Genomic DNA, 12,198 nt, shown 5'->3' with positions numbered 1-12,198 from the left:
CTATAGTGCTTTTTTCTGACTTGCTGTCACATAGCTTTTTTTCGGTCACAGTGTCTTCTGTTACAGACAGAAGAAAAATTAAAAATCAAAACATCATTACCATCCTTGCAGCCATCTGCCTAATGGCCCTCAAAAGTAAATGTAACAAATTAACTCCTTGATGGAGAAGTGGTTCCTAATGAGGCACCTTAAACAGTCTTTTTATTTCTTGAGTATGCAAGTAACCATGGTATGGTTGGACATTTTGGAATTGGACAATTTGGAATAAAAACTTGTTCTGAGATTAAATAATTGTATCAAAGTTAATCCAGTCTTCCTATTTCTCTCCTCGCATACATTGAGAGATGCAAGCTTTGTAAAATTTAGTCCTGACTCTGTCTTATGGTCTTCTGTCCAACAGACTTGCTGACATCAAAAAGCTCCATAATTTTCTCCATCACTTCTGTAAAACCCCGCTTATCTTAGCAAATCTGTCAACTTTACTTAACATTTCAAGAAGGCTGTGATCATTTTTATTGTTCCAGCAGTCTTCATTATTAGTTTAAGTCCTCAATAGCAACAAAAACTATATAACTATGACCTGGTTTTAATTGCAAGAGGCAAAAGGAAGTTCTTCATATAAAATGCAAGATATGTCTGATTCCTTCCAGAAAATTAATCATTTACAGGACCAAAATAACTTCTTTTTGGATGAAAACTGCCCAAAATATTGCTCCAATGGTTGGCAGATCAACTGCATACTCATGCTGTAGTCCACTATAATAGCTTTTAAGCACAAAGGCACTTCAAAGCTCCAGAGGAGCAATTAAAAGCTGACAAACTGATTTTTTTCCAATTGAGTGTCACAGATGGTGAATGAAAGTCATAGATGAGTATTGCTATTGAACAGCAAAACACTGATCTTAAAAAAGTGTTTAAAGGAACACTATCCCTGACTTTCTAAAACTTAAATTCCAGACCCATGCAATTTGATGCAATCCTCACTTAAACACTGTTATTTTTATTCATTTTTTACCAGGCTCACAGATGATCTTTCTCCCTGAGGCATACTCCAAGTTCATCCTCTGACACCTGTTTGCATAGATTATAGATGCTCTACTCAAGCCATGCATAGGCCTCCTGGACATATATAAATCATATTACATGCTCTAGTTTCTACATTGCTCAGAAAACAGCTCAGATGCATGAGCACAAAATGCAGTGTAGCCATTTGGCAGACTACACTTTAGGCTTTTTTACATAATTTTTTTGAAAACATATATTTTGGAGACACTGATACTTCCTTCTTCCTTCTCTCTGCAGTAACAAAAGATACATAATGATATGGAGGGAGCTCAGAAAACTAAACAACATGTTCAAATTGGCAATTTGTATCTTAACTTAAAACTAGCTTTGCATGAAAGTATGCAAAGTATTGCTTTTCTTATTTTGGCCTAATTTCTGCCCTGGTACCTCTGAGAGAATTCCAGCTGTTTTAATTGATTAAACTGTGTCACCACTTAGTTTCCCATTAAGGAAAAGAATAAGCCATATTGCTATTTCAGCTATCCTGATTTAATCAAACTATTAAGTACCTTTTTCAGTATGTTGCTATCTTCAATGTGTAATTTGTTCAAATATATTGCTCTCCAAATACATTTAGAAGGGATTTAGATTTTAAACCATATTCCTTATAGACATTTCATGGACATTACTGGCAAAATTCAATGGGAAACAAGTGCATGTAATATACAGGGTAGCTTTGAGAGAGCAGAATTTTGACCCTGATTCATTCAGCATTGTAACAGTGCCAAACTGTTCATGAGCAATTATTAATACATAATTAAAACCCAGAATTATTAATTTGGAAGCTATAATTTCTTTTGTACATCCTTCCTTAAGCAATGGTGAGTATACATCAAAATTTCCAATGCATTAGGAATACTTGTTACTTAGTTGCACTCCTTTGAACAGATCTAGATGACTCTCATGATGCCAGCTGAATGCTTCAATTTATATTTTAAGCAGCTTACTTAAGTGGCTAGGCAAAGAAAAATTACCCAAGGGACAATTTATACACAAACTTTCAAAAACAATATGGTTCACTCTAAAAAAAAAGTGTTGACAACCAGTATGTTAGCAGAAGACTATATAATCAGAACTAAAGGAATTAGAGAAATTAATAAGATTCCACACAATTTTTTTTATCCACAAAACAGTGGATTGTTAATTACCATAGACTCAAAAGTAGAGGAGCAGTCACATTATAATATAGAGACAACACAGGGAGGGCAACTACCCTAAAAGTAGCAAAATTGCTGTTCAGAATCCAAATAATGGAAATTATGCACTGATTTTCTTGTTTCATTTGCAGCTTATACCGTGGTAAGGTATGAATGTTACACCTATAGCTTTATTGTTCCACTTCAAGAGGAGACCATAAGTCTGCCTTGTTTTCAGCCCTCTGTAGGCAAGTAACCATCATGGTAGAAATCAGTAGAACTGATTGCAGTTGTCTGCCTGTCAAGAAGTGAAGACAACTTCTGCATTACAGTCCTGGGCTCAAGTGCTAATAGTTCATTGAAGTCCTTATTCAGTTATATTGTCAATCACAATAAAATCTATCTTAACTTTTAATCAGATTATAGTAAATGAATATCAAGAAGAATGGAAGATGAAGATAGTATGGCACTAGTAGCCCCAAAAAGATGCAAGGAAAGGGACATTCCTAGTGTCAAAGAGAATGCTAAAGAAAGATTAAAAAGAGATGAACATTGAGTAGAGCTCTGTACCTTCATGGACCCAGTAAGTACTTGGTTCTTATTCCATCCCTCACATTCATGAACCTTCCCACAATTTAAAAGCCAGACAACAATCAAGAAGAAATGGATGAATGGGAAACACCTTAGAGAAAGGACTTATATACTGCTACAGAAGGTGAGCATATTAGAATGGCAGAGAAGAAATACCACTGTCATTTTAAATGAAAAGAATCAGAAGAGGAAAAACTAGCAAGATGAGTGGCAAAAAATTTATGTAGGAGAGCACTGGTCTATGGAAGTCTAAAGTAATTAATTTTAAAAGTTTTCTAACCAAATGCTTTTAAAAGATCACTACCAAAAATTGATGAGCACAGAGTCACTTGAGAGTATCTTCAAAAATCAAAAAATTTGGGTCCCCAAAAATTCAGTGTTTCACTGTACTTACCTAGCATGGATAGGAAATGGAACATGCACTTTACCAATGTCCGAGCAGGGTGGGAGGGAACAATGAAAGGAACCCCCAGAAAAGTATGTTGGTAGTGTAGCTAGAGAGAGAAGGCTAATCCCTGACACCTTTTCATAATGCCCAGATCCTCTCTCGCCCTTGAGTGAACTGAAAATGGTGCATTGTGTCATTAAAATGTACTAATCTTCTTTTTTTTCTCTTTTCCATCCCAGGAGGTGAATTAGTTATTCCTCTACTTGTAGAAGACCCTATAGATATCCCTCCTATTGCTACTCGTGCACCTTTCATTACACTTCCCCCTACCTTTCGCCCCCTCCTCACCATTATTGAGACCACCAAAGATTCCCTGTCCATGACCTCTGAGGCGGGGTTACCTTGCTTGTCGGACCAAGGCAGCGATGGTTGTGATGATGATGGCTTGGTGATATCTGGGTATGGCTCAGGGGAAACCTTTGACTCTAACCTACCCCCTACTGATGATGAAGATTTTTACACCACCTTCTCCTTGGTAACAGATAAGAGTCTTTCCACTTCCATCTTCGAAGGTGGCTACAAAGCACACGCACCCAAGTGGGAATCCAAGGACTTTAGACCTAACAAAGTCTCCGAAACTGGTAGGACTACTACCACGTCTTTGTCCCCTGAGCTGATCCGCTCCACAGCTTCGTCCTCGACTGTGATGGTTCCCAAATTGCCAGCCGGCAAAATGAATAACCGTGAGCTCAAACCCCAGCCTGACATAGTCTTGCTTCCGTTGCCCACTGCCTATGAGCTAGACAGCACAAAGCTGAAGAGCCCGCTAATCACTTCCCCCATGTTCCGTAATGTGCCCACAGCAAACCCCACGGAGCCGGGAATCAGACGGGTTCCGGGGGCCTCAGAGGTGGTCCGTGAGTCGAGCAGCACAACGGGGATGGTCGTCGGCATTGTGGCTGCTGCCGCCCTCTGCATCCTCATCCTCCTGTATGCCATGTACAAGTACAGGAACAGGGACGAGGGGTCCTATCAGGTGGACGAGACGCGGAACTACATCAGCAACTCAGCCCAGAGCAACGGCACGCTCGTGAAGGAGAAGCAGCAGAGCTCAAAGAGCGGCCACAAGAAGCAGAAAAACAAGGACAAAGAGTATTATGTGTAAAAAAGAATACTTATTTATATATAAATATATAAATACTTAATGAGATTTAACTGAGATATCAGAACCATTGCAGCGAACGAGATTATTGGGAGATATCGTTTGTGGGAAAAAGTATTGGGAAAAAAATTTCAGCAGTGACTGTTAATGTCTAAGTCATCACTTGGAGTCAGCAAACTTTGCCCTAATGTATTATAAAGCACACTTAGCGTTCTGGAGATGGCGCGCACAGCTCTGCTCTGTTAGTGAACTTGGACATCTCCAAATCTCCTCCTCCGCTGAACTTTCTGCAAAGGTAGAAGACTTCATGGCTTACTTGTTTCATATCTCCAAGTGAGTCTTTAACAATGTTCGTGATCCCTGACTGTATCGATAATTTTTCAGTTTACTTATTTAAAAAAAAAAAAAAAAAAGGATGGAAAAAGAAAAAAAATACAAACATTATTAAACAACAAAGAAATATTGAACAAACTGATCTGGCCGTGTCCAGCATACATATAATTTTTCGAGATTGGAGGAGGGGAATAAATGATTTTGGAGATTGTTGGTTTTTTGGTTTGGTTTTGTTTTGTTTCTTGGGTTGCTTTTTGTTTGGTTTCTTCAATTACTTTTGGGTGAGGGAGGGAAGAGTGGAGTGGAATGGTGTGGGGGGTTAACCAGGACATGAGTTGAGAAGAAATCTCGGAAAAAAAAATCCATAATAAATAAAGAGAGACTATTACCATATATGAACTCAAAAGCTACCCATGGTGTTTACTCTGCATATCTGGTTGTATTGTCTCTAGAATCCATCATCTTGCAGTAAGTTGTTTGCCAACAATGCAGTGAAAGTGTCTGATGAGTGGTGCTGAGGCAAATTGTCATGGAAAGCTAGTTCTCTTGGATCTGGCTCCAGTATTTGCAATTGAACTGAAGAGCAGATGGGTTTGGGTCTGTTTTGATGAATCATTGGCTTTATTTGAGTATAGCACTTAGTGTGCATTAGACAACCAAAGTATGGCTAATGGGATTTGGAGATTCAAAAGGAGAATGCTTAAAAGTTATTAACCATTCTGAGCTGAATATACTGTGCAAAAATAAAGGAGCCTCCCTCTGGGTTCTGGTTCTGTGACATTGCAATGCATGCAACAACTATTAATAAATCAGTTTAATTAAGAGATCAGAAAGACACCACTGGAGTTCAACTTGTGACAAGACCAATAAATGTCAGAAAAGCTAAACACTTGTAAAAGAATGCAAAATGCATAGGTTTTTTGACATATAACTGTTTTTCATATGTAATACTTTAATTTTGTAGCTTGACATTTCAGATCATCTCTGTCTTTCCATTTGCCCTATTCTCCCTTTTCCTTCTCTTTTATATAAAAGAAAATAAATAAAGCTGCTGTGACACACAAAAAATAATAAAGAAAAATTAATTTAATAATATAATATATATATATACACACAGATATATTTATCGTGGTATGTTTGATGGGACGGCTGGAACAGAAGTTCTGTTATGGTCTTAATGCAGAATGAGAATGTTCTTGAAGAACAGAGAAAAAAGAAACAGACAACAAAAGCAAACCTTAAAATGTGAAGGGAGTGTGTGTTTTAGCTTTGTCACAGTTATCTGTGTCAAAAAAATCTGAAATTTTGTTTACATATTTTACTACTATTTTTTTGCTAGTATAATTTCTATATGGATACCCTGATGGTGTATATACTGTTTCATGGTTAAATTGGGAATGTCTTATGTTTTATTTAACTTATTTAATTTGGTTGTTTGGTTTCTACATTTTCCCAGTTATTGTGAAAAGGATTATCTTACTGTACAGAACAATAGTGAGGTGGTTTGACGGCCATGCCTATCATGTGCAAAAAAGTAAATGAGGGAGAGAGACAGAGAGAGAAACAAGAAAAACCAAGAAGGGTTGAGAACCCTGAGATATCAGAAATGAACACTTTTGCTGTATGCGGATGAAAACTAATCAGCTGTTTAGGTTTAGAAATCTACTCTTGCTGGTGTTTATAAGTCGCATGAATATTTGACTTTGAAGAAGTGTCATCAGATACACACACGCACATGGGAACTTAAATTCAAAAAACCAGTCTTCTCAAACATTTGGAGAAGACACTTTCATGTTAACAAATATTTTCAGTGCGTGTATGTGTGCGTGTGTGTGGTGCGTGTGCGCGTGTGTGAGGTTGAGCTTTTTTCTTTTTTATTTTTTTATACTAAAAAGAAAAAAAAAGACAGGTTTTAAAAAGGTATGAAAGCACGATTTTAGATGACTTAACTGGCCGAAACTATATAAAGTTGATTATATCTTGATGTCTGTAAAAGATTGCTGTTCTTGGAGTCTTGGAGTCTTGTGAAATGATTTCCTGCTTTCTTTCTTCCTTTCCTTTTCGCTTTCCTTTTTTAAGTTAAAGGAAAAATATTTACACTTTCCTTTTTTGTGTAAGTTTCTATTGGACAGTTTTTGGGAACATGTGCATTTCTGTATGTGGGCTTCTACCATATCCCTGTTGCTTTATGGACAACCTGGAGAATTTTCATTTGAGTTATTGTGATGTTATTGCTTTTTTTCCCTTTCTTTTTCTTCTTCATTTTGATTCTTTTTCTTTTCTTAGTTGCATTTTGTTTAAAGATATGCTTAGCAATAAAATGTTCTTCCCAAAGCCCTGGCTGTTACTGTGTTTTTATTTGTGAAAGACTTCAGGGAAACTCCGGACCTTTAAAGCTGAAAATATTCTGTGATAAGTAGCCCCCATCCCACAGGAGTGTTTAGCCACCAAATTACAGAATCGTGTTCATGTTTGCATTCTTCTTTTAGTCCAATGAACCATATTTCTTTCCTTTGCAGGGACCTCAATTAAACTTGAGTCTGCAGTCTATCTCATCCCACTTCCACCACCTTAGTAGGGTACTTCTGTGAAATATGGGTTTCAGTCATCTCAGATAAAAGTGTACCTAGGACATGGACTTAGTATGCCCTTTCTTACATGCTGTTCTTACATGTGCTCCTTTTGAAGTGTGTAGCTCTTCCCATGATGTTTATGGGATTCTGGATTCCTGTTTGGTCAGGAGTCTATGTTTGATGTGCTGCAGCAGCTGAATCCTTTTGGGGATTTAAATAGCTAATTTGATGCAGAAAATGTTCATATAATTTTATATGAGGATCCTGCCTTAGGTCCTCTGAATTTATCTATCACCTTCCATGTACTAGCTAAGGAACATAGTTTATATATTTTGGATGCTAGTGATCAGACTTGGGTACCAAAAGTAGACAGTCTGAGTGTTCACTTCTTTCCAGGTAGACCCTGAGGGTCCCAAAACCCCAACTGACCTCTCCTTGTCCTACTGGACATTATTGTCTGATTCTGGCCATCGTGGAAAATTGCCAATATCCTTTCTTCTTTAGCAAGTTGTGCAGAACTTCAGTTCACAGTAGTAGTGTGGACTTTTGTCAGATTCGATCTTCCCAAGCTACTGGCAAGCTTTTTAACTTTTTACAGGCATCTGGAGGTCAGCCAAATGAGTGTTTCACAGCCCTTTCATTTTCAACCAAATGGCTTCACCTTTTTTTCCCCTAGGTGGAATCCATAGGTCTTTTGAGCAGTGTTTTCCACAAGTTTCATTTACAACCAAATCTGGCTTAGGACAAAATGATTGTTCAGGTATTGCCTGTGATTTGCTACATTGATTTTGCTCACATTTGTGTAGGTGAAAATATTTGTGTGTATATACATGTGAGGTATTTTACTGGTTTTGGTTCTTTTGTGAATCATATTCTAACAACTTACAGATTCTCACAAGTCACAAAATCACAGGTTCTCATCTGGTCTTCACACATTTCCCTCCCAAAATCATTAAATTCCTGGGTGATGACTAGTACCTAACGTTTCCAGTACTGGACCAGTCAGCTGGCATGTGGGAGATCTAGGTCTGAACCTAAATACCTCTTCTAATATTGCAGAAAATTTCCTTATCACCAAGCAACTGATGTCCTGAAAAAATATTTTTTTTCCTCAGTACTTCTCTCCAAACCTGTTATACTTCATATCATTATGGAATATTATGTGAAGCCAGAATTTTCAACCTGACTTACCCTAACCCTCTGGCTATAGTCATGCTTTTTCTCATTTTGTCTGTCACCTAATGACCATTTTATTACTTAGGCTAAATGAAAATGTCAGAAAGGAGATTTCATTGCTGCCTAAAAGGCTTGGAATTATTCTGTCTTTGGCTCATCACGGAATCATAGAATTGTTGAGCTAGAAAGGGACCCCTGGAGATCATGTAGTCCAAGCACTACCATCCCAAAGTAGAGTCAACTACAGCAGAGTCAACTAGAGCAACTTACCTAAGACTGTGTCCATTTTTTTTAATATCTTCTCGTGTAAATACCACAATCTCTCTAGGCAACTTGCTCTATATGACAACCCTCAGTACAAACATTTTTTGTTGTGGTTAGATGGAATTTAATATTTCTTAATTTGTTCCCATCCCATTTTACCCTTTTTCTGGGTACCACTGAAAAGATCCTGGCTCTCTCTTCTTTACAGCCTCCCTTAAGGTGTTCGTACATATTTGTAAGGTTCCCCATAAGCCATCTCTTCAGGTTGAGCAGTGCCAGCTCTCTCAGCCTCTTCTTGTGCAACAGATACTCCAATCTCTTACTCATCTTCATGTCTGTTTATTAGACTCACTCCAGCACCTGGAGCACACACAATTGCCTTGTCACCATCACTGAGCTAGGTGTATAGCTCTCTTCAAGGACCAGGGCTGGGCAGCCACTCCACTTCCCACCATTTTCTACTGGTAAACAACATCCCACTTACTGTGTCCCTTTTTGAAGATCCATCTCTTAAATGCCCAGTTCTATGCTAGAGTTTCCAAAACTGTTCAGCATATCTCTGTTTATTGCACAGTTGCAGAGATTCTTCACTGACACAAGTCATGAAGATCTGAGCATGAATGGGCTTTACCCTTCCCAGCCCTGGTGTTGTAGAAAAGGACTAGTGAGGAGCAATGTCAATGATGGTTCCTTTTGCCAGACATTTCTGTCTGTGCTTCTTGTCTGGGAGGGAGGGCAGACATGCTGGTCTCCTCTGAAGTTGCCATGCCAGGCTGTTTTTCTTCTGCAAGAAGTGAGAACATACTGATCAGACAGTTTGGTAATGATTAAAAGACAAATATCCTTCCCCTCAATTCCATAGTGAAAGTATCTTCAATCAGATGATGGTGATGATTCCCAAGGAGGACAAAGACACATGAATTATAACTAATGAATGTGACTTGACACTTAGGGCCAAAGCTAAGCGTGTAACTTCCATGGAGATGCAGTTTTTTCAGCTATCAGTCTGTAAGGGGTGTGCAAGATCACAAAGTTCTGTCAAGTGCCCTGTGAGAATGTACAGTCACATGCAGCTGTTGCCATTTCATCATACATCCTCCCTAGCTGCCAAGGTTGGCACTGGCTCCCTAGAAGGTATTTCTCATATGGTAGAACAAATCACTGCATTTCCCTTCCCACATGTAAATGATAACAAAGAAATGGAACAGCAACAAGACCTGCCTTGCAGCTGTCAACCTCACCAGACTTTCTTGGGTTGGTAGAGATACTAGCAGGAGAAGAAAGACTATTGCCTGCTGTTCTCTGGATGGGACCCTGGCTGAGCTCTGAGAGCACATTTTCCAAGGTGATAAAGAAGTAATGCAACCAGAAGTGTCATGGTAAATGAAGGAGGTTGGGGTGCAAGGTCTCGGCTGATTCTTACTCTTAATTGGCAAGAGTTTCCCCAAAGTAGTAACATTTGTTGGGTCATTTAAGAAAAAAAATCAGAATCTCTTATTCAATTTGGTAAAACACTGCCTTATGCATAGTAAGCTATCACACTCTGTTTTCTCTTCAGACAACACGCATTGCACAGTGCTTTATCTCCTGTCTGTCCCGAAATGTTCCTGATAACCCTTCTTCTCTGGAGAGCCTGTTCGTGTTGTCTTTCACACATCAGCAAATACAGTGCCGTGCAAGAAAAAATTTCAGTAAATGTTGGTCTGCAGGGATTTGATGTTTATAATTTGGGCACATGGATTGCATGAGAGAGGGAAAAGAGCACACTCTAGAGATTATACTGGACTACATACAGCTGAAGAAAGGCTTAACTTTTAAAGGTATTGAGCTGGCTAATTCTTATTGAAAACAGGGGAAATCAACTACATAAACACCTTTAAAAATTGAGGCCATTTCAGTGTAGTATTCAGATAAAGTTAATTAGCTAGTGTTAATTGCTTGAGCTTTGCAGTACCAAATGATGTAGGCAAGTGGTGGACAAGGTTCTGCTTTTTCTCACGAGGCTTACGTAACTCACCTGCCTTCAGAGTGGGAGTAAAAATGAGAGATGGCTTAGATCTGCTGTAAAATTGCCTGGAGATAAATCCATTTCAGCATGCTAGGAAGAAGCTGCATGAGCATGCTGTTTCCTTAAATTCATCTGAAGCAGATGACCAAAAAAACCACCAAAACAACTTTAGCATATTTCCATGCCTTGTAAAAACCCAACAGAAGCTCAAACCTGTACTTCTGCCACCAAGCACAACCTAAAGCCACTCAGCCAGAGTTTTCATCTACCACTCCATGCATCTCTTTTGTCTGCCCATTCACAGAATACAACAAAAGGGCAAGGTCCACATGGGTCAGAAAAATCCTGAACAAGCAGCTGGAAAAACTTAAGGCATGCTTTTCTTCAGTAGCTTGTAAGCTGGGCACTATGCCTAACAGCTTTGGCTGGTGCACTTGGAAAATTAAACTCATTGGAAGGGAATTATACATATACATTTAATAATGCTGCCAAAGCCTTTGGAACACTATAAAAAAATGCACTCAGCATTTGGATTTCAAGAGTACTTACATAAAGTGTTAAAACACAGAACAACAAAACAGGACTGAATCACACCACAGAAACAAAAGTGGAAATGGGAAAAGTGAAGGCTCTGTAAACCATTTGTAATGGTATCTGCATGACCTCCTTGGTACACACAGTTCTCACAGTTTTCAGTCTTATAGCCTGGCCCAGTAATTTAAAGTTGTTACTACTATCAGGTGATGGCAACAGCAAGTCTTTAGTCGAATGGGGAAAGAGATAAATGGAAGGATCACTCACAGGGTAATGAGGAGCCCCTTGTGAGGAATGGTTTCCAAGGGCTATTTGTAAGAGCAGATGAAGACAGAGAAACAGAGCCTGCATGCAGTGCACAGCCAGACACCCAGTAAAGCAGCAGGTGAAGTAACAGGATTTTGATTTCCAAAACCAAGAATGCTTGAGCTGAGCTGTGCCAGGCCTAAGACTCTTTGTGTAACTTGAATCAAGCCCTTTTGCCCGCATGTATTATGAACTGGAGTTTACTTGTACTGTGCAGGACACTCTTCCAATAGGTCTATTTCAACTCTTTAAGTATTTGATCTCCACCAGTTCTCCGGAATCATATGATTATTCATTTCTGCCTCTTCTCTGAGTCACAAACATAAATTTACATTCATGGTTCCCTCGTGAGCTGATACTAGTATCTCCCCTGTGCAAGGAGGGAAATTAGGACAAAGAGACTTGCCTGTGGTTAAAAATATAAAAACCATGGTCGTAAAAAGATTAGCCCCCAAAGCTTTCAGCCTCCCCCACTATTTACTCACAGCCTCCAAAATACACTGCAGTGCTGCCAGAGGTAGAACACATGCAGTCCTCCCATTAACATTAGCTTCTCCATATCAGGAGCTGGCTTGATTTGGCTTGGCTATGAAAACCTAGAGCAAACGGTGTAAATGCAGGAACTTCTAAAAAGATAATAAAACACTTTCAACTAAGATAGA

At 38.8% G+C, this 12,198-nt stretch overlaps 1 protein-coding gene and 1 long non-coding RNA gene across 15 annotated transcripts in view; one reads left to right on the top strand and one right to left on the bottom strand.

Annotated features, from left to right (window-relative positions):
- NRXN3 (neurexin 3) overlaps window positions 1-7,009 on the top strand; it is a 982,570-nt gene extending 975,561 nt beyond the window's left edge. For 6 of the 14 annotated variants that reach the window (XM_085061635.1, XM_085061639.1, XM_085061633.1 and 3 more), the window contains one exon: window positions 3,420-7,009. In XM_085061635.1, coding sequence (XP_084917761.1) covers window positions 3,420-4,345 — 926 coding nt within the window. In that variant the 3' untranslated portion in view covers window positions 4,346-7,009. The remainder of the gene's footprint in view (window positions 1-3,419) is intronic. The other 8 variants (XM_085061643.1, XM_085061642.1, XM_085061645.1 and 5 more) reach the window with 3 other exon arrangements.
- On the bottom strand, window positions 5,744-10,829 carry LOC146436088 (uncharacterized). The gene is made up of 2 exons (XR_014852514.1): window positions 10,706-10,829; window positions 5,744-9,472 (listed from the first exon to the last, which is right to left on the bottom strand). It is a non-coding gene; the product is annotated as an uncharacterized LOC146436088 (long non-coding RNA).
- Window positions 10,830-12,198: the final 1,369 nt, after the last annotated feature.

The sequence above is a fragment of the Lichenostomus cassidix genome, chromosome 5 (genome assembly GCF_008360975.1).
Source record: "Lichenostomus cassidix isolate B80296 chromosome 5, HeHo_3.0, whole genome shotgun sequence".
NCBI lineage: Eukaryota > Metazoa > Chordata > Aves > Passeriformes > Meliphagidae > Lichenostomus > Lichenostomus cassidix.
The sequence above is the reverse complement of the archived record's forward strand: the minus strand, read 5'-3'. Positions and strand labels throughout refer to the sequence as shown.